The sequence below is a fragment of the Sceloporus occidentalis genome, unplaced genomic scaffold (assembly GCF_023333645.1).
Source record: "Sceloporus occidentalis isolate IW3139 unplaced genomic scaffold, rSceOcc1.0.p SCAF_9, whole genome shotgun sequence".
Taxonomy (NCBI): domain Eukaryota; kingdom Metazoa; phylum Chordata; class Lepidosauria; order Squamata; family Phrynosomatidae; genus Sceloporus; species Sceloporus occidentalis.
Window position 1 is genome coordinate 29,789,244 of NW_028316989.1, and position 22,885 is coordinate 29,812,128.

General features: G+C 42.2%; 1 protein-coding gene across 1 annotated transcript in view; it reads left to right on the forward strand.

Annotated features, from left to right (window-relative positions):
- Nucleotides 1-9,746, forward strand: part of THSD4 (thrombospondin type 1 domain containing 4) — a 276,631-nt gene extending 266,885 nt beyond the window's left edge. The window contains exons 16-17 of the mRNA XM_089538427.1: nt 1,841-1,985; nt 4,671-9,746. Of these exons, the coding sequence (XP_089394553.1) occupies nt 1,841-1,985; nt 4,671-4,813 (288 nt within the window). The 3' untranslated portion in view covers nt 4,814-9,746. The remainder of the gene's footprint in view (nt 1-1,840; nt 1,986-4,670) is intronic.
- The last annotated feature ends 13,139 nt before the right edge of the window (nt 9,747-22,885 follow it).

Here is a 22,885-nt window from a genome sequence, read left to right on the forward strand (position 1 = left end):
GAGCTTCAGAGGCTTTTTTGATTTTGTGCTTTAGGGAGCTTTTGGTGTGCTTTTCAGGCAAAAATGCCCCAAATTTCCACACCAATCTTTCATAATAATAATAATAATAATAATGGGGTTGGAGGAGGTTTGGGGGGAGAGGGGGCTTCAGGGGCTGCAATTTTGGGTCAATGCTTGCTCACCAATGTTGTGTACTACTTTTTGGTTGGAAAACCATTGTATTCTATGCAGACGACCAAAGCCCTTTGCAAAATTCTTGCAAGAAGTATCAAATTGCCACCATCATAATCATAATCATCATCGTCGTCTATTACCTGAGATTCCGGGGGACATTTTTTTCTTACCCTTTCTTGTCAAGAACGAGAGAATCTGCATATATTGTGCCTTTCTTGCATGGAATTTCCTTTGTATTTCCAAGTGCATTTTTCAAAACAAACACACTTTGTGTCTGCCTTTCCTCCCAAAGGGACACATTTTAATGTGTTTTCTGACTGACTAAAGTATAACAAAATGTCACAGGGACTTGATATAAAGAAATAAATCTGTGCAATGACATTTAAATGATGACAGAAAAGCAGGTCAGGAATTGTTTGTGTCTCAGAAGCTGATGAAAACTTCTCTAGCAAGGGACCTAGCTGGCTGATCAGCAAGTTGCTGTTTTTCTAGGTTGACCTAGGCAACTGCAATGTTGCAGGACTAAGTTTCTAAACCTCATTCATGCCTTTGCCAGCCCTGGAAGAGCTTCAGACAGTTTGATCAAACCTGAACTGTAGATGATTAAAATCGTCATGTCAGAAAGTGACCGCCATTATTTTTGGGTTCCTTTCCATGTCTGTGACAGTCTGAGAAGATATGAGAAAGTGTGAGCACAAGCATGATGGTTTGTTGTGAAGTCGAAGGCTTTTATGGTCGGCATCCATAGATGTTTTGGGGATTTCTAGGCTATGTGGCCATGTTCTAGAAGAGTTTATTACTGATGTTTCACCAGCATCTGTGGCTGCCATCTTCAGAGAATGCTGGCATGGAAGATGCCAGCCACAGAGGCTGGCGAAACATCAGGAAGAAACTCTTCTAGAACATGGCCACATAGCCCGAAAAACCCACAAAAAACTATAAATCTATGATGGTTTGTTGTTATTGGCTGTCCTTGAGTTGACTTGGATTCAAGGGGACCCTGTGGCTGAGACATCTCCAAGATTCTCCGTCCTCAACTGGGAATCTTCAGGCTCAGGCCTGTGTCTTCCTTGATCCAGTCTAACCATCTGGCATGTGGTCTTCCTCTCTTTCTCCTACCTTCCACCTTTCCTAGCACCATTGTATTTCCTGATGGTTCATTTTTCCTTATGATATGGCCAAAGTACAGCATCTTGGCTTCCAGACAGAGTTCCAGTTTAATCTGTTCTAGAACCCATTCTAGATGGTACCTTGCACATAACGAAATTTCTGACCACCATCACCTGCTGGAATTCCCTCTTCATAAAGGGACTGGGGCCCTGTCCCTCATTAGGGTTCCTTGGGCAACCCTAATCCCTAGCATGGAGGCCAATTAGAATAATTAACATCACTTTACTTTAAAAAGAAAAGAAAGAAAATACTGTTGTTGATGAGGTCTGTACGCTTTCACAGGACTGCTCTGCTCTCCAAAAGCATCTGAGAAAGTAGACTGAAGTTTACGAAAGCTCATGTTGCCAACTTCTTTCTTTCAGTGAGTCTCAGAGGTGCTACAAGATCTCTCTGCATACTGATTCTACAGACTAACATGGCCATATCTTTGAATTCTCCTGGATTCCATTAATCTTTTCCAACCTTGCCACAGTGACTTCCAATTTGTGTCTTGCAGTGCTCCAAATCCTGCGAAGGAGGTTTCCGCATCCGAGAGGTGCGTTGTCTCTCTGATGACATGTCGCCCAGCACCAAATGTGATCCGCAACTGAAGCCAGAGGAAAAGGAGCAATGCAACACTCAGGACTGTGTACCTGAAATAGGTAGGACTAAAGGACAGTTATCCTAACTATGGGACTCCATCTAGTGGTGGAAAAACAATTTCAACACACAGTATATATTGAGGGAGTCCAAGTATCTCAGTACCCTAAAGGCACCAGATCCCATCTAGTCTTGGAAGCTAAGCAGGGTCAGTCCTGGTTAATATCTGGATGGCAGACCCACAGTGAATCCTGGATGCGGTTGGCTATATTTCAGGGGAAGGAACTGGCGAAACCACCTCTGAGGATTCCTTGCCTAAGAAAACCCTAGGAAATTCATGGTCAGCGGGCGACTTGAAAGCACACATAAAAGAAGCGTTTCTGTCACTGTGGAAATAATTCAGTTTGACATGACTTTAAGTGCTTTACCTCCATCCTATGGAAACCTAGGTTTTTTAGTTTTATAGGGTCTTTAGCCTTCTCTGCCAAAAAGTGCTGGAACCTCTCCAAACGACCAATTCTGGGATTCTTTAGGATGGTGCCAAGGTGGTTAAAATGATGTCAAAATGATGCATCCTGTCTACAATGTAAATCCAACCTCAGTACTAGAATCCAGGGTCATTTGCTGGAACTGAATGCTGGGAAATTTGGGACAAGTACAGTGGATCCTCCACGTTTACTGGGGTTCGGGGCACAGGACCTCCATGAAAGTAGAAACCTGCAAATAAAATAAAAAACAGTTTTTACCTGAGAGAACACTTCTCTAGGGATCCTAGGTCCTCCACTACAACTCTATGGCCAACGTCTGCTGAGGTTGACCATAGAATCAAGTTTGAGGACCTACAAATGTCCAGAGAAGTGTTTTCTCTAGTAGCAACTAAGTCCTCCAGTGCAACTCTATGGCCAATTTCCAGCAGAGTTGCACTGGAGGACTTTAAGATTCCTAGGAAGAACATATTAATCAAATCTACAAATCATCAAGTCCACAAAAGTCAAAGATGCAAATGTGGAGGGTTGGCTGTAAAAGAAAATACTACTTGTACAAAGTTAAACTCTGGAACTCACTGTCACAAAATTTCAACTCAAGCAGCATCAAGCGGAGATTATATCATGGAGATCATCAATGACAACTAGGCAGAATACCCAAATGCCGCCACAAGTATCAGAAACAGTATATCTTTGAATACCTCTTGCTGAGGCACATGAGCAGAAGGCTGCTATAACACTCATATATTGCTGGTGGCCTTCCCGAGGTTCCTAAGGGAACAGACCTCTGTTAGGCTTTGGATTTGATCAGCTTTGGTTCTGATGGGCTTTGGTTCTGATCCAGCATGGCTCTTTTCCCAGTTCCTATGCATTTAGGAAACTAGAAAGCAACTGTCACCCAGGATTTTCAGTCTCCCTTTCCATCACTTTCAGCGTAGAGACAGAGGACTCAGAGGTTTGCTCACGGCTCACCCTGAGCGCTACACAAATGAGCACAGTTTCAGGAGCTGCACTTAAAATTGAGGATTTAGATGTTAGATGGCACATTTGCGAAACCGCGGCTCTTGGCATGAATAAGAAATGTCACCGTTCCTGCCATTTTTCTTCCACTTGAAACAGCTGGGTTTTGCTGAGCAATTAACACTCGACTGCCGCGGCTGCCAGTCAAATGCAGCTGCCTGCTACCTGGTGTTTGGGAGTTGCGGAAAATGAAATTGATTTGCGCTCGACTTTGAACAAAAGCGACTGGGCCTATGCATTATTTAAACTGTGTGGTTTGGGGACAGATGTTTTATTTAAGCAGTGTGAGGTGCGAATGCATACCCATGCAGAGAACACCAGGGCAGCACCGTGAATGTTAATATTTCATTGAGAATTTAGACATGCCTCCCGCTTCCAAACAACCCCTCCCCCCATTTCTAAAACTAAAATTTATCATTATATCTTGTGTTGTAAAATACTCGTAATCCCACGGATTGTCTAAAATGGCAACATTACAAACAGAAATTGGCAGCCCAATGAATGTAAAGCATAATCCATAGCCTGGAAGCAGAGAAGAGCAGGGCAGACTGGCTTTGCTCTCTTTTTCTACCTTATTTCCAGAGTCATACACACAAACCACACAAACCACTACTACATGCTGGTGTACATATTACAGGTGCATAACCCAACCCATTATTTAATGCATTGATATGTATTGAAATATTATTTTCCACACAGGAAATGCCACTTCAAATGCAGAAAAGTCTGCTTTCTGCACTGAACAAGCACATGAACATTTTGCGCAGAATAAGTCTTCAAACACTGCATAGTTTTCGAAGACTTTCTCACAGTGGGGAGAAAATTGCTGAAATTACTCATTGCTACCTTTGAGAAGAAACTCAGTGAAGAATTACATCCCTAGAATAGACAACTCATTCTAATTCCCATCCTTGCCATCACTTTACACATATCTCCCAACCACATATCTCTGTCGGTTTTGGTGTGTTTGGGAGTGGTGAGTTGTGGGAGGTGAATGTTTTCACATTATCTGAGGGGCTTTTTCTTTGGTTTAGGGCCATGGCATCTATTTTGTAAAACAATGGTGATTTGGGGGGACTTTGGGCAACTGGTGTGGAGCTTCAGAGGCTACAGAAGTTGTGTCCAGGGGTCATCTTATACTCACTCCGTATTTAGAAAGCCAATGGTTTCCCAGCTCTAGAAGACTGTACTCTGGAGTAGAATGACATTAAGGCCTGTCCTTCTCTCTATATATCTTTCCAGATGAGAACTGCAAGGACAAATATTATAACTGCAACGTAGTGGTTCAAGCCCGGCTCTGCGTCTACACCTATTACAAGACGGCATGCTGTGCATCCTGTTTGAGAGTGGCAAACCGACAGTCGGGGTTTCTGGGGCGCAGATAACATCCGCTTCGTGGCTCGCATCCGACTTCTGCCCCATTGCTTGGGGCTGCTTGGACTGCCAGAGAGTCTTCCTTCTGGAAAAGAGGTTCCCCGTATTGCTGCACACTTCCCGGGTGTGACGAAGGCACACCTGCCTGCTATCACTAACACACACTGTATAGGAACTCTTTGCCCTTGGGAAATGTAGACTGTAAAGAAAGGAAAGTGGAGACTTCAAGGAACCACTGGGCACAAGCAGAAGAGGGAACCACGGAAGCTTTAAAGAGATGGTCTATATGGGGTCAGGCCAGTAATTCATATGGGGCAGGAGTGGGAATCATCTCACTTGTAGACTGAATATGGCTCTTGGAAGAGTCCGGTGCTGTTCTTGGGATCCTAACTGATGTCCCAATCCACCAGAAATCCCCTCAATTCAACTGAAAAACACTGAAAAAAAATCTTGGAAACATTGTAAAATAATGTTGAGGGGGAGGATGTCCCAACCCTGAATCCATCCATCCCTCCATCTATCCCTCCATCCCTTTATTTATACCCTGCCTTTTCCCCAAGAATGAGACTTGAGGTGGCTGATGGATTTGAAGAAAAGAAATACAACTAAAATCATGTCTGGTTAAAAAAAATGTGCAAAACCCAAGATTAAAATAATAATAAACAGTCTGTACAATTACCACTATTTAAATTGTTCAAAGCACAGAACAGAAGTAGAACTGCACACTAGACCAGAAAGCCCTTTACCTGTAAAACAATGATTTTCCAAAGAGCTGCTGGAATATAAAGGTTTTCACTTGTTGGCAAAAGGAGAGCAAGGAAGGAGCCAACTTTGCACCCCTGGAATGGAGTTGCAGAGTCTGAGGCTGCATCTATACTACAAATTTAATGCAGTTTGACACCTCTTCACTGCCGTGGTTCAATGCAATGGAACTCTAGGATTTGTCATTTCATGAGATAGCTAGCCTCCTCTGTCAGAGAGTTCTGGGGCCAGAACAGACTACAAATCCCAGCATTCTATAGCCTTGTAAAATTGAGGAGCCCTGGTGGCTCAGTGGTTCAGTGCCAGTAGTGCAGCCACAAGGTTGTGAGTTCGATCCCAGACAGCTCCAGGTTGACTCAGCCTTCCATAGCTGGGTAAAATGAACATCCAGCTTGTTGGGGGCTTACAGATTATAAGCAGTTTAGAGAGTGTTGAGTTCACTATGAAGCAATAGGAAAATGGAAATGCTATGGCTATTGCTAACTACAAATCCCAAGATTCTGTAGGATGGAGTCATGGCACCTAAGGTTGTGCTGAACTACCGCTATTTTGTCCATACTGTTTGCACCAGATTGGACTCTGGATATCAGCCCCGAAGCCCAACCCTGATTTGCACAACTGCTCTCCGTGGTTAGTATATGAGCATGGAAATCTAATTTTGGGAGGATATTCAACCCTACCCATTGGCTTTTCACACGATCCCCATGAAGACCAAGGAGGGAGGGAAATAAAATCTAGTTCAGCTCCATGCAGAGCAAGCTCAGGTTGTACTGCCAGTTCTCCACCGATTACTTGAGCTTCATTTGACTGCGGTTATTTGGCTCCTTCCCCAGCATTTCATGCGCCTGTTCTTTGTATCTTTGACTTATTAAAAGGCAACTCTAATTAAGGCCATCCAGCAGAGGAATTCTTCCACCGTCAGCCACTCACCCATCAGCCCCCCGAAGTCTTGCAGGACGTCACTTTTGCTATTACCTGCATTGATTTGTCATAAACAAGCATGCAATGTTTTCAGATCCACTAACACTCCTATCTTTAGCGACATGGCAAAGTTAAGCGGCCACACTTTAAATGCCAACATATTTCATTCACAGCACCAGAGCATGGCTGCCTCCACTCAGACATTCTCCATCTAGCTGGAGAGTGCTTGATGCACAGTAACTTTTATTCCCTGCTTTTAGAGGAGATGGGAGGCAGTGAACGAAATGCATGTTGTCCTAATCCAGACATGACCATGACGATGCCATTCAATGGGCGAGTTTCACTTTTGATGAGAGAAGAACCAATCAATCAGTTTCCAGTCATGTCCATTGCTGGATTTCAAAATTTCAGATAAGAATACGTAATCTAGAGTTACACATTTGTAACTGATCCATGATTCCTATGTAGGGAATCCATAAGGATCACAAAAGTCCCCCAATTGTGGTTTACTGAGCAGCAGCCACTATGAATAATGGAGTCCTATTCTCTTTCAATCAGGATGCATCTGCACTGTAGCAATAATGCAGTTTGACACTGCTTTAAGTGCTGTAGCTCCATCCTATGGAATCCTGGGGCTTGTAGTTTTACACGATCTTTAGCCTTCTCTGCTGAAGTAAGGTGCTGGTGCCTCACAAGACTACAAATCCCAGGCGTCTGTAGGATAGAGCTACGGCAATTAAACTGCTGTCAAACTGCGTTATTTCTAGTGTAGAAGCAACCTTAATTAAGGAGCTGATTTAGAATCTCAGCCTATGCAAGCCATAGAGATCATTTTGGGTGCAATCCGGTATCTTTGTGTAAAATAGCCATATTCAATTTGGCCACAATGCTGTGCAAAGTCTGGTAGGAGAGGAACAAGAGGATGATGAAGAGTCAATGAATCTTAAATTCAATTAAAAATGTGGGTGAAACAAAATTCTGAACCAGCTCTATTTCTGACCGGGACCAAACAAAATGAGTCTGCGAATAGTAGACATATTCCCTAGATTTTCATTTCTTGATGGGGAGAAGCTACCTTGACCACAGTCTCATCTGATCTCAGAAGCTAAACTTGAACCTAGTTAGTCTTGGGATGGAAGATCACCTGGGAATATCAGGTCCTGTAGGCCAGTTTGTACCACCCTGGAAATATTGTAATCTCATCTGACTATGGAAGCTAAGGAGGGTCAGGCCTTAGTTAATACTTGGATGGGTGACCACCAAGTTTCTCTAGCAATCTCCAGGTGATGCTAGGAAGGAATCTTGCCCAAACCTTTGTTGAGTCACTATCACCAGTTTTGGTAACAGTAGGTTAGATATATCAGTGGTCTTCTTTCCATTTTCTTATGCAAGAATGAGAGATTAGTGCTCTAATTTCTCACCTGAAATAGACGATGAGTATTGTGACCCCTGAATTACTTTCTGGCTCTGATTTTAATTGACTTTGGCTCAGCAATAAATTGAATTATTCCCCAGTTTTGCTTCTTCTGAACCTATCCTAGCCTGGGGGGATGTGTTCATCATCAGTCAAGGGGATTCTACCCATATTGCAGAATCTGGGGTGCAGCTACTTGGGGGTGAGGATGAGAGTAAGGCCTTTCAATAAGAATTCTGTCTCCTCCATGAAATTGACTTTCCATCCCCACACTTGCTGTAACTTCAATAGCTTAAAACCTCAGTTGGGCAGAAGATGGAACCTTTGTAAATGGAGTTATGTATGCAGGAATTAGAATTGCACAGTTGTGTTACATCCATATCCAGTAGAGGGATGCTGTTATGTTACTATGTAGTAGAGCTAGCAAAGTGTCAGATGCACACCAGGACTGATGTATCTTGTTCTCAATGGGCATCACATTGGTCTGGATACTTGCTGGTGTCCCAATTTGCATCTTCAATAAATTCATTTAAGAGGTGGATTCATAGTATCATAAAGTTGGAAGAGAACACAAGGACCATCCTGTCTAACCCCCTTCTGCCATATGGGAATACACAATCCAAGCTCTCCTGGCAGATGGTCATCCAGGTTGTCTTGAAAAACCTCCAATGAAGGAGACTCCACCGCTCTCCAAGGCAGCATCTTCCACTCTCAAACATCTTTTACCATCAGGAGGTTCCTCCTAATGTTAAGATGGGACCTCTTTTCCTGTAGCTTGCTCAATTGCTCCATGTCCTAGTCTCTGGAGCAGCAGAAAACAAGCTTGCTCCATCCTCAATATGAAGTTCCTTCAAATATTTAAACATGGCTATCATGTCCTTCTTAACTTTCTCTCTCCAGGCTAAACATACCCAGCTCCCTAAGATGGTCCTCAATTGGTGGTTTCCAGACCTTTCACCATTTTGGTTGTCCTCCTCAGGACATGTTCCAGCTTGCCAACATCCTTCTTGAATTGTTGTAGTACCTCTGCTCCATAGCTGGGTATACATAAAGTAATGTCACATTAATGGGTCATATAGGATTCCTCTAAAGGAAAAGGGCAGACAAAGTGACCAAGGGATTGGAACATGGAAAAGATCAGTTCTCGGTGTGAACAATTTTCAGTGTCTCCCACTCTGCTATGCAAGAAATTTGGGGATTGTGGGAACACTCCTATAGTTAAACCCTTATCCGAATGATGCCGTTTCTCTATATGCCAGATAGCTAAAACGAACCCATTCTGTCCAAACCAAGGAAGGATATACTTTTATTATAACTTATTTTTTATATTTGTAAATAGCAAGATGTTTATAGGAAAATATGTATTCTAAGCTATGTCTATATGGAATAAGCAACTGCATCAAAATAGTTCTATTATTTAGAATATGAGATTTTGTTGTGTGTGCGTGGGTTTGTTTTATTTTTAACCAAAAAAAGGGACTAAAAGTGTATTTATTTATCTATGCCATCTACATTTCTGTCCAGTTCTTTTGGCAATACTAACCAGCCTTTGGCCTGGAGTTTTTATACCACATTGACATATCTATATATATAAAAGTATCATACTGTAAATCCATAGTTAATGGTTGCTTTTGATAATCCTTTGGGGAAAAAAGGGGGAGATGTATAAGTTAAAAAGTACTTATAGACTAGTTCAGGGATATGTATGCCAACAATCCGCCTGAACCACAACTGTACAGTATCTTTTTTCATATTTGTATACATATTCTCTGACGGTGGGGAAAGAAAAGTCCAATATTTTTTTTGCTTATGACTAATTTATTTTTTATTATTGTGGGAGAAGGAAAATAAAGACATTAAATGACCATCCGTACCTAGTTTTTATGTTTCACAATATAAAATTTTGAAGTCTACTCTTGAAATGTTCTCTCTTGCATTTGCTTATGAGGCTCTCCATTTGGTTCTCTTTTGGTTCTCTTTCTCATTCAACCTCAGTTTTTCCTTCCAGGACCAACTTCAATGTGAACCAGAATGACAGATAAAACAATGACCAGAATAGATAGAAAATGACTGGAAAACTGCTGGGGACTTTCATCGTCGTATCTGGAGCTACGTCTTTGGGAACTAGGCAGTGCTAGAATATACTGGATGACCATGGGCAAGTCACACTCTCTCAACCTCAGAGGATGGCCCCTCTGAAGAAACTGGCTAGTAAAACCCAGTGATAGGTTTGCCTTAAAGTCACTGTAAATTGGAAATGACTTGAAGGTATGCAAGGACAATAAGTCTGCACCTTCAGCATGTTCTGTGCAAGAAACCAAACTTTCCAAAGTTCCTAATCCACAGAGGCACATGCTGTGAAATCCTCACTCTGATGTCATGAACAAGCCAAAAAGGGGGGGAAAAGTTGAAGGATTTATGCAAAGGAAAAAACAACAACAGAACAGAGCATGGCATGTGGACTTTTCAACATACTGTTCCGGTCGACTAGGTAAAACCTTTAGAAAATGTCATGGACCTTTTGGAATCCAAGCGAATGTTTCCATAATGAAGTTCTTGCACAAGTTGAATCCAAGGGTGGTTTTCTTTTTTTTCCAGGGAACAGAAGCGCTTTGGGCTCTCTCCTCGCTTCTTCTATATATTTTTTTCTAGGAATAAATACTCATGAAACACAAACCAACTAGGGGAAATTTCCATTGGATAATGAAGCCACAACGTGCCAAAGTACTTGCAGCAAAACCTTTTAGCGAGTCTTCGTGTTTCTGTCCATGGCCGATAGTGATGTTCACTTAAGGATGGTCACCACATCGAAAGACAGTCAATGACTTTAGCCTTCCAGCACAACCTTATACACAGTGGTTTGGAATAAGTCCAGATTACAGCAGTATAAGAATACTGATGAGATTGTGAAGCCGAAGGCTTTCATGGCCGGCATCCATAGTTTTTGTGGGTTTTTCAGGCTCTGTGGCCATGTTCTTGAAGAGTTTATTCCTGATGTTTCGCCGGCATCTGTGGCAGACATCTTCAGAGAATGCCGATGAGACTGTACCCTCCAAGTTATTATTTTATGTATACAGTGGACCCTTGGTATCTGCTGGGGTTTGGTTCCAAGATCCCCCGTGGATAACAAAATCCATGGATGCTCAAGTCCCATTAAATATAATGACATAGCAAAATGGTGTCCCTTATAACAAATGGAAAATCAAGGTTTGATATTTGAAATGTAAACTTTTTTTCAAACATTTTCAAACCATGGATGCTTGAATCTGTGTATAAGAAAGGCCGACTGTATATTCCAAAATCAAGCATGGGAGGAGAAGTAAAAACTGATGGTTAGAGGTTTAGAAATGATGACCATAGACCAACGATCCACATGGACCTAGTGTTGACTGGTTGACTTTGATTCAGTATCTGCCTCTGAGAAGAACCTTTGTGGAGCATTAAACTCATGTACACCACTCTGAATTCTTTGTACAGAACATTATTACTACTACTAGTAGTAGTAGTAGTAGTAGTAGTAGCCCTGGTGGCGCAGTGGTTAAATGCCTGTACTGCAGCCATTCACTCAAAACCACAAGGTTGCGAGTTCAAGACCAGCAAAAGGGCCCAAGCTCGACTCAGGCTTGCATCCTTCCGAGGTCGCTAAAATGAGTACCCAGACTTTTGGGGCAAATTAGCTTACTTGCTAATTAGCTTACTTGCTGTTCACCGCTATGATCTTTGGAATAGCGGTATATAAATAAAACAAATTATTATTATTATTATTATTACTAATTTTATTTCCTTATATCCCGCCTTTCTCCCAATATAGGCAGCAAGGACATCAGGAGACTATGCAGGTGGTACCCATGTCCCCGAGGAAGTGGAAACACTCTGGGTTTTAGTACAAACCTTAAGGGAGATATCGAAAGTAGATATGGGTTTAGCACCTTGGATACCTCATCTGGATTGTTTAATATTAATTGACAGGGGGCTCTTGTTATTTGCTGGTTTACCTACATGTGGACCTACCATTCAATGGTCTACTCTTGTTGGAACTAATGAACAGGATTACATTACTGCAGTTGTACATTCCTTGGATGGTACATGACTAATTGTCGGTGCTTTCAATGTGTTGCTTTATTCACTGGGACAATAAGCAGGTGCATTGGCAGCTACACTATGGGTTGCCCAATGTTGGCATGCAACAGAAGGGTGGCACAACCACCAGGTACCTAAGTGAATGTAGATTTACATTACAGGAGAACAATGAGGAGCTCAGCCAATGTGCCACTTCACCCTCCAACAACAGCCAGTTACAAATGCAAAATTGGTTCCCCATTGGCTTTTTTCCTAAACAAAAAAGGAAGCTGAAGGTGTGTATGTGTCTATGTGTGTGTGGTCACGCTATCTACACAACACATCAAGACGAGAACATCCAGTACATTGCTAAGTCACATTATTATTCAACAGCTACTTAGAATAGGGAATGGTCCTGAGCCAAGGAGCATTAACAAGGTATTGTGGTTGTTGTTGTTGCTGTTGAAAGGTTGAAGGAGAGAGCGAGAAAGACCTTTTCTCATTTTGTCTGCAATTTGCATGTTTAACAAGGTGTGACTCTTAGCTGTGCGGCTGGCATTAAGCACCTGAAGTGATGCAACCTATGAAACTCCCAGGCTATGAATGGTGCTGCAGCCATCTATAATGGTGGCAATGTGTGACAAAGTCTGGAGATCAAGGTTCAGTTAGACGTCTGGTCATCCTGTGCCTACGGTAAGTCTACATGCAAGACATGACACTGCTTTAATTGCCATGGCATCACCCTATGGCATCCTGGGATTTCTAGTTCCTTGGGGAGCCAGAGCTCTCTGTCAGAGAAGGCGAAGTATGTCACAAAACTACAAATCCCAGAATTCTGTAGCATTGAGCCGCGGCTGTTAAACAGATGACAAACTGCATTAAGTCTGCAGTGCAGATGGGGTCTTAAAGTGGAAGTATGCTTGTGGAGTGTCTAATTCAGAAAGCTTGATTTTGGCCTTTAAAATAAAAATTCAAATGAATTTTAAAAATTTGTATTTTTAAGAGGAGAAAAAAAATATTGCTGGAAGGGAATATTTTGGGAGGTGCTTTTGTCCTTCCTACTGTCTTTCTTTTGCTGTGTAGTATTACGAAAGACTGCTCCCCTAAATGTGCAAGCATCGCACCAATCCCGGCACTTTTGATTCATATTCTGGCACAACAACAAAATTGAATCTGCAAACAGGAGACATGACAAATGGAAGGAGTCAATGTGAAATCTGACTGGTGATCTGTCAGTGTCTCATAAAAGACAACTGAGAGTGAATTCTTGCTCTCTCTTTTGGAGCTGACATGTTATTTACTCATAAGACATTTCACTTTCCTGACTAAAGCAAGCCGGGCGGTTGCGGTCCATATCTCCATGGTGCACAAACCCTTCTCTATATATTCCTCACATCATATTGGACGCCTTCAGCCCCACAGACAAAGGTGGAATTCCAAAAAGCCTGTTATCTAGGGATGCAAATATTTGCTTATTTCAGGGTCTCATGCAAGAGCAAACAATTTGACAATTTTTCTCTCTGCTAAGCAAGACAAAGGAGTTTATCACATGGGACAGAAATACCCAAATCCCATGCATAAATGGGATTTAAACCCAGGAAAACCCCACGAGAGCGGGATTGTTTACAGACGACATCGCTCAAGTGAAGCATTAATGTGACATTAACCAAAAAGTGGCAAAATTGCACCGCTTTTAAACGTCAGGATGTTAAAAAGTGGTGTGATTTTGCCACTCTTTGCACCTGTTAACATCTCAGTAATGCTTTATTCATGTGACATGTCTGAAAATAATCCTGCTCTTGCGGGATTCTCCCAGGATTTAAACCCCGTTTATGCACAGGATTTGGGCGCTTTGCCTCCCATGTGATAAACCCCTAAGACAATATCCAAGGAATATCAGCCCAAATCCTAATTTGAGGTTGTATAGTGTGAATTCATAAATTCATCCTAGACTTGAGTAGTCAAAGCATTCCCATACCTTTGATCAAACATTGATCAGAACAGAGACTGCAGTCAAGAAATAAGAAGACTAGGACTGAGAAGGGCAGCCATGAAAGAACTAGACATGATCCTAAAGTGCAAAGATATAACACTAAACACTAAAATCAGGATCATCCAAGCCAAGTTTGGTGTGGCACCAGAGCTCTCTGACAGAGAAGGCTAAATATATCACAAAACTACAAATCCCAGAATTTCATATCATTCAGCCATGTCAATAGCATTGAACCATGCTAAAGCAACGTCAATCTGCATTATTTCTGCAATGTAATTCTTTCATACCTATAGTGACTATGGCCGCACCATTTTTGGTTATCTTCCCATCAAACATAAAACATTCTCATGTTAAGGGATAATTGCTTCCTGGATGGAATGAAATACTGCTTCCTTCCATCAGCAGAACATTGCTTTTCATCTCAACAACCTCCCATGCTTGGAAGTGCATGTAAAACAAGGATCATTATGAAATTTTCATCCTGACATAGAACAGATCAATTTTTAATCTGTGCTTGGGATCAAAGGCTTTTAAAAAATGCATTGGATGAAAGGTAGTTTTTAAAAAAAATTTAATCGGGAAATTATGTTTTATGTATGTTCACCCTCAAGCTGGGATTTACACCTATGAGCAAGGTCCTTTTCACCAACTCCTACAGTGGGTCCTTGGTATCTGCTGGGATTTGTTTCCAGGATCCCTTGTGGATACCAAAATCCATGGATGCTCAAGCCCCATTCAATACAACGGTGCAGTTAAAGGATGTCCCTTATATAAAATGGCAAGATCAAGGTTTGCTTTTTGAACACATATATATTTCTAAAATATTTTCAGACCATGGATGGTTGGATCTGTGGATAATGAATCCATGGATATGGCGGGCCAACTTCATAATGAAAAGTTATGTCAGTATTATTGTACTGAAGACTGCTTTGTGCTCAATTCCATGGTGTCACAATGGATTCAACTCCTGACTTGTCACTTAGGATAACACTTATAGACTCTCCTAGTAAAGAGATGTTCATTATGTTGTCCTCAGGCCACATGCAGCCCTGGAGATGACATCTGTGGGCCCCTTACTCCCCTCACCTGTCCCCCAAAGTGACTACCAAAAGTTTAGGGCAACTTTTGCCCCCAAACCATGCAGACAGCCTCCCAGATGCATGACTGAAAACCCCCAAAATACCCCCACTCCATCTCCAGGAGAACCCCAGAACCACGGACAGGATGACCAGATGTCCTAACCACAAAGGAGGACAAGGCAACGCAAAATGTAGGGCATGCAAGAAAAATGTAGGGCGTTCCAAAATAAAAGCTAAAAATGCTACTATAAATGTTGATTCATGTTCAAATTGGAGGACAATTTGAAATTCAAACTGCATCTATCCTGCAGTGAGGCAGCAACCAAGACTGCAGTCAGTATCCCTCCATGTTCCTCCAACACTAACCACTACACTATCCTACCCTGGCTTTTAGTCAGTGCTAAAATAAGCCAAAGGAAGGCAATGGCAAACCTTCTCTGGACAAATCTTGGCAAGGAAATCCCATGATAGGTTCACCTTAGGTTTGCCGTAAATCGGAAATGACTTGAAGGAACACAACAGCATTGGAAGCGACTTGAAGGCACACAACATTGGAAGCGACAATCCCTCTACCCTTTGGAGGTTTGGTTCAGCAATAACTTTCATGGAGTTAAGGGATATTTGTTTTCAAGTGCATCTACAGAAGATTTCAGCCTTTAGAAATGGTAAAAATGGTAAAGGTGCTCTGCGTAGTCCAAATGGTCCATTGAGCTCACGGCTGATGGCAACGCTCTCTTTTCTCTCTTGGCATGGCTCTTGCTTAGTTCCAACTATCAAACCGCAACACTTCATTAAACAGGAAGAGCATCATTGATTCCCCGACTTCTGATTAAAGTCTCATCAGGTTGCAGCTCCGCAATGTGTTTGCTTTTAATTATCCATTTAATTGGAAAAGGCATATAAAGTAGGGATCTTTACCTTACGACTAGGAGCAGTTTTAAAAAATTGAAATAAAATGATTGGCTCTGCTGTTATTCTGCATTTTCTCATACTAATGGGTGCTACGGTCAATGGGACGTCAGTTTGACCCACCTGTGGGCTGGACTGCAGGCAAATACTTGCATTGCCTCCTTCAAAAATGTCTCAAAATGCAACTTGGGCTGAGCAGGGATTCCACCTCTGGGCTCCTGAAGTCCTAGGTTGCATCTACACTGCAGAAATAATGCCATTTCATACCACTTTAACTGCTATGACCCAATGCTGGGATTCTGGAATTTGTAGCTTGGTGAGATATTTATCCTTCACTGTCAGAGAGCTCTGGTGACACAAGAAACTATGACCTGTTACAGACTGCCAAAATAAAGCTGCTTCGGGTCTCTTTGGAGGTATGCTATTTAAATGATGCATGGGTCCTAAGAGTCTGGAGGTCGCACCAAAGCCACGCTCTATTCCTAAGCACCGGAGTGCAGCTTTTGGTGCAGCTTCCGGACTCTTAGGACCCATGCATCATTTAAATAGCATACCTCCAAAGAGACCCGAAGCAGCTTTATTTTGGCAGTCTGTAACAGGCCTATATGTTTCATAGGATGGAGTCATGACAGTGAAAGTGGTGTCAAATTAGCTTACTTGCTAATTAGCTTTACTTGCTGTTCACCACTATGATCTTTGGAATAGCGGTATATAAATAAAACAAATTAATTAATTAATTAAATTGCTTTAATTCTGCCGTGTGGCAAACACTCAAACACTCAAATTTACATCACGCTAGCTTCAAAACCCAAGCATTTGCAGAGTTTTCTCATTTCTAAAGCTCATACAGAACCATCAGGGAATCTTTCAACACGGAAAGTAATGTATAATCATGCAAGTCCTGATGTTTTCACTTTGTGCAAAGCAAGTCAGTTCTTAATATGAAATATATATATATATATATATATATATTTGATATGTTTGCAAATCTCTTTCCTTCCAGTGCTTTACTCAACCAGCGACAAACAATCCTAAATCAATGTTTAGACAATAAATTTCATTTCCCCCCTCCTAGCTGCCCTCCCCCTTTTAAAAATCCCTGTTCTTATATTTATATTTTCTTATTAGCAAAACACAGTGCTGCATTTCAATGAGCCAGTTCTCCCCTGTCTTTCCTTTCCTGCCATCTGGTGTCACTGTTGCATATCAACAAAAGCAGGGCTATTTTCATCTCTGTCAAATGGGTTTTGCTCACAGAAGTTGCTTCCAGAAAAAAAAAGGAGCATAAAATCATTATTAACATAGAAAAACCCAGCTCCAAGTATTATTTTTTATTTCTCTCAGCAGAAAAAGTGTTTGAAGAGGAACTGCGAATAATTGTGCTATATTTATTTTCTTTTTGGGTAGTTTATCAGTTTTTGGCGGTGGTCTTTTTACATTATTGGTTTCTTTTATTATTGCGTCAGAACTTCATTTCCATTTGATGCCGTAGTGATCTACCAGAGCAAAAGATCTTGGCCAAATCCCCATATCAGCTTACATTAACTAAGTCCTAAGTTAAGCAACTTCTTCTGGTCCAAACCCTCCAAACCTGATGGAAAGATCATTAAACCATGCTCTGATCCACAGAATGGACCTCCTTCTCCGCATGCAGTGGATGCCCAGTAAAGTGGGTTGTGGGGTGAATTATTATCATGACAATAGTGTCAAAATTGTCACTGTGTTGTATTCACAATTGCTACTTAGGCTGCATCCACACTGCAGAAATAACCCCATTTGACACCGCTTTGGCAACCATGGCTCAATACTATGAAATCCTGGGATTTGTTGTGGCACCAGAGTTCTCTGACAGAGAAACTGAAGTATCTCACAAAGCCACAAATCCTAGAATTCCATGTCATTAAGACCTGGCAGTTAAAGTTGTGTCAAATTGCATTATTTCTGCAGTGCGGATAGGACTGATGTTTCCATCAGTGTTGAGAGAGGAGATCAGGGCAGGAGAAGTAAAGCAAGGTAAATATGTCCATCTCTCTAAGCTGTTGCTCATAGGGTTTGTCTTCCAGATCTTTGGCCATCTGGACACACTCCAGCTTGTCCACGTCTTTCTTGAATTGTGGTGCTCAGAACTGAACACAGTATTCCTGGTGAAGTCTGACCAAAGAAGAATAGAGTGGCACTATGACTCACCTAGATCTGGATACAATTCTCCTGTTGATCCCATCTTGAACTGAACTGGCTTTTTTGGCTGCTACATCACACTGTTGATTCATGCTTTTCTTGAGGTCTCCTGAGTCTCCTTGATCTTTTTCACAAGTGCTCAAGCCAGATGCCAAGCTAATGCTGGTCCAGGAGGCAAAGGTGGCTCCTAATTTCCCCGTTGCACAAGAGTCACTGGAGACTCCTGGGTACCACTATGCCTTCCGTCTTTGATACGATGCAGGATCATAGTCTGGGATGCATCTGTTGAAGAAGGAGCAGACATCTAACTTGGGCAGAAAGTAAAGGTTATTTCTTCCATCCTATAAAGACAACTGGACAGTATTTGGCTTCACCTTTGAGACCAATAAATGGCTGGAAGATGGGGCAGAGCTGAATCCAGGAGCAGCCATTTTGCATTGAACAAAGTGCTTTTCTAGGCAAGTTTGTTGTATTGTTGTTAACTGCCCTCAAGTCAACACCGACTCATATGTGTGAGATTTCTGCAAGACCCCATGTCCTCTGCTGTCCTGCTCAGGTCCTGTAGGCTCAAGCCAGTGGCCTTCCTGATGGTGTCTAAACCATGTTTAGATGTGGTTTTCCTCTCTTTTTGCTTCTCTCCACCTTTCCTAGCGTTATTGTTTTTTCCAGTGAATCATGCCTTCTCATGATGTGACCGAAGTACAACATTCTCAGTTTAGTCATTTTGGCTTCCAGGGAGAGTTCAGACTTAATCTGCTCAAGGATCCATTTGTTTGTCTTCTTGGTTGTCCACAGTATCCTCAGCACTCTTCTCCAGCACCACCTCTCCAATAAGTTTATTTTCTTTCTGTCTGTTTTCTTTACTGTCCAGCAATCCATCCATACATGGTGATGGGGAATCCAGTGGCTTGGACGATCATCACTTTAGTTATATCTTTGCATTTTAGCATCTTGTCTAGTTCGTTCACACCTGCCCTTCCCATTCCTAGTCGCCTTCTGATTTCCTGACTGCAGTCAAACCTACAAATGCATAAGACACCAAGAAAATTCTGGCCATAAGGGCCTGCATCTCAAATGTAGTTGTGACTTTCTAGGTATTCCTGAACGAACTCTCCAAATCTATGTTAACAGCTGGCAGCCGCAGAGACTGACAGAGATATGTTCTATTGGTGATTGGGATGCATCTAGATGACACTTCCAGTCCCCTCCTGACTGCAATCTGTGCAGCACTAAGGAACTGCAAGAGGAATCCTGCTTCTGATTGATGCAAGAGGGGACTGGAAATGTCCTCTTGCTAAGTCCTGATCTCCAGCAGAACAGATCTCCATTGCTTGGTGTGGTTTTTGATGGTTAAGGTAGGTTGGGAGGGAGGGGGTTATTTTCTGATTGTAGTACAATTGCAAACATGAATACTCAAAAGTTACAAATGTGTAAATCTAGATTATGCATTTGTAACTGCTTAAGCGGGTACTAGCCCATAACTGCAACGCTATCAAAAGTCATTGTTCTGCACACACCAATGGAGAGAGTGAAAAAATCAAAAGGAAAGTAAGTTAATTACAATCTGCTTTGTGGCCACAATGAAAGCAATAATGAAGCAGCTGCTGCCGGTTTTCTACAGCTGAATTTCCATCCCAGCCATCGCATTCAGGACCATCCGCAATGTCTGCTACAGACCGGAGGATCAAAGCGAGCCACACGTCAAGAGCAGGCAGCCGTTGCTCAAGAATTAGCCCAGCGATTCCTCTGGGTCTGCTATGGCAAAGTGATCCCACTTCCTCATCACTTATTTAAAAAGCAAATAACCCAGGAGATCAACAAACTAACAGCTTGCTGGGAGCGCGAGAAGCTGGGACGTGGGTGGGATGGAGGAACTGCAGAGACACGCACTTCACAGCTCTGTGGCTTCCTTGCCTGAATGTGTGTGTGTCTCTCTGTGTGTGTGTGTGATGTGTGAAGGAATTAACAAGAGAGCTCATAGGAAACTGGTTCCTGTGCTAGTCAAGCTATGTGAAGTAGAGGGAATATAATCTAAAAGTGGTGTGTGTGTGTGTGTGTGTGCTGTTATGTGCCTTCAGGCCATTTCTGACTTATGGCAACCCTATCGTGGGAATTTCTCATGTGGTTTTCTGGAGCTGACAGTCTGGGGCTGACAATGCGTTTTCATGCCTCTAAAACAGACAAACACACTATACACATACACACGTGCGCACACACATGGGCACTCAGATATAGTATCTATACCTATATATTTGAAATGTATTGAAGTGAAAATATGAGGGAGGAACATTAACCATCTAAGAAATGCAGATGACACCATACTACTTGCACAAAACATCACAGACTTGATACAGTTATTAAGGAACATCAAAGATGAAAATGAAAAGGCTTATTGCTGAAAGCAAAGAAAACAAAAATAATGATCACGGAGGATCTACATAAATTCAACCTAGATAATGAGGAGGTTGAAATAGTTAAAGAGTTCCCATACCTTGGAGCAAACATTGATGAGAACGGGGACTGCGGTCATGAAATCAGAAGAAGACTAGGAATGGGAAGCGCAGTGACACACACTTCACGGCTCTGAAGTGCTCTGTGCGTGTGAGCACAAAAGTTAGAACCGTCCAATCCGCTGTATTCCCCATCACCTTATGTGGATGCAAAAGGTGGACAGTGAAGAAAGAGGTTAAGAAGAAAATCAATTCATTGGAGATGTGGTGCTGGAGAGGAGTGCTGTGGATACCTTGGATGGCCAAGAAAACAAACACTGGGTTCTAGAACCGATCAAGTCTGAAATCTCCCTGGAAGCCAATATGATGGAACCGAGGCTGTCAAACTTTGGCCATATCATGAGAAGGCAAAACTCAGTAGAAAAGACAATAATGCTAGGGAAGGTAGAAGGTAGCAGAAAGAGAAGAAAACTACATGACATAGACTTAATCAGAAAGGTTTACAGGAGCTAAGCAAATCAGTGGAGGATAGGAGTCTTGGAGGTGTCTCACTCACATGGTCATCATGAGTTGGAGTCAACTCAAGGGCAGTTTACAACATCAACAAACATATATATATATATGTGAGTGTGTGTGTGTGTATACTATATATACAAACGTATATATGCACAACCCTCGTCCAAAACCAGCATTTACTGCATAGAAATATTTTATGCACAAAAAAGCCCTCCTGCATTTTTTGTGCAGAATAAAGTCCAAATTGTGACCATCATTCCCATCATCTAGGATTTTCATCAAGGGTTTTTCAACACCCGGGAAACCCATTTTTAAAAAACATTCTCCCCATTCCTCAGCTGCATGGCAACATCCTGAGAAAGAAATGCTGGTCAACAGGACATAAGACAGTAAAGCCACTGGTTGACTGTCACAGTCACAGTCTCTCAGCCACATAGGATGGCAAGGGCAAAACCCTCCGAAGAAACGGGCCAAGAAAATCCTGTGAAAGGTTCGCCTTAGGGTCTCCATAAGTTGGAAATGACTTGAAGGCACACAAAAACAACAAAGAAAGAACTGGAAAGCTAATCTTATCTACTCAAGACTTTCCTAGTTCCCTTCTTTTGGCTTTTGCTTCTGAATTGAACTGAATCCAAACTGCCATAAAGCTCTTGCTATTGGAGTTCACCGGGCCATGTTGGCTGAGTCACTTCTGACAGCCAATGTCTCTTTCATTATTGTGGTCCTCCAGGAATGCCCCGCTTGCTTGGGGCGAGGGAGGTTTTCCATACATTTTTAATGCTACGCCGAGGTGTCATTTTTGAAATTGCAAGCAGAATTTGACTCAGCGCTTTTCAGGTTCCCGTTTGCCTGCAGGCATGGGACGCAGCCATTTCTATTTTGTGAGACAGACCTACAATTGACCTGTTAAACTTGCTCAATGAAGACTTGAATTCTTCGCCCCGAGGGGGGGGGGGGGCAAGATAGCTTGGTATTTAACATGGAAGATGTGATGGCTATCAAACTGAAGTAAATAATTAGGTTCTTGGTGCTTTGTGTAGCCAGCATGGCGTAGTGGTTTGCGCATCGGACTACGACTCTGGAGATCAGAGTTCGAATGACGCCTTGGTCATGGTAACCCATTGGTTGACCTTGCTTGAGTTGCACACTCTCAGCGCCAGAAAACTCCACGATAGGGTTGCCATAAGTGAAAAAAGACTTGAAGACATACAGCAACTTTGTGTCCATTTTTAGTGTTGTCTGTTGGCAATAGCAAGAGTAGTACAGTGGGCCCTTGTTATCCTTGTTTGGTTCCAGGATCCCCTGTGGATAACAAAATCTGTGGATGCTCAAATCCCATTAAATGGTACAGCAAAATGGTATCCCTTATATAAAAGGGAAAATCAAGCTTTGCTATTTGCTCCCCACCCCCCCACCCCCCACTATTTTCAAGCCATGGATGCTTGAATCCATGGATAAAAAAAATCCAAGGATAAGGAAGGCTGACTATAATATATTGTAGGAAGAAATATCTTCAGTGTACCCCTTTCCCTAGCTACTTCCTCAATGGAGACCTGTGGGCAAAAGAAGTTGGCATCCATCTTGATCAGAAGCACCGTCCATTGTAAGTATCTAGGAAACTGTGCACTCTTACTATTTCCTTTCTCTGTTTCTGTGGATGCTGGCATCCCATTCATTAAACGGATTGCACACGTGTCTTTTATTTCCTTTTCCCTAATGAGAATCACTGTTGCCCATGATGTATCTTGAATTGTAATTTGGCTGGAAAGATAATGCACCTGCCTGGGAAAATATGACATAGT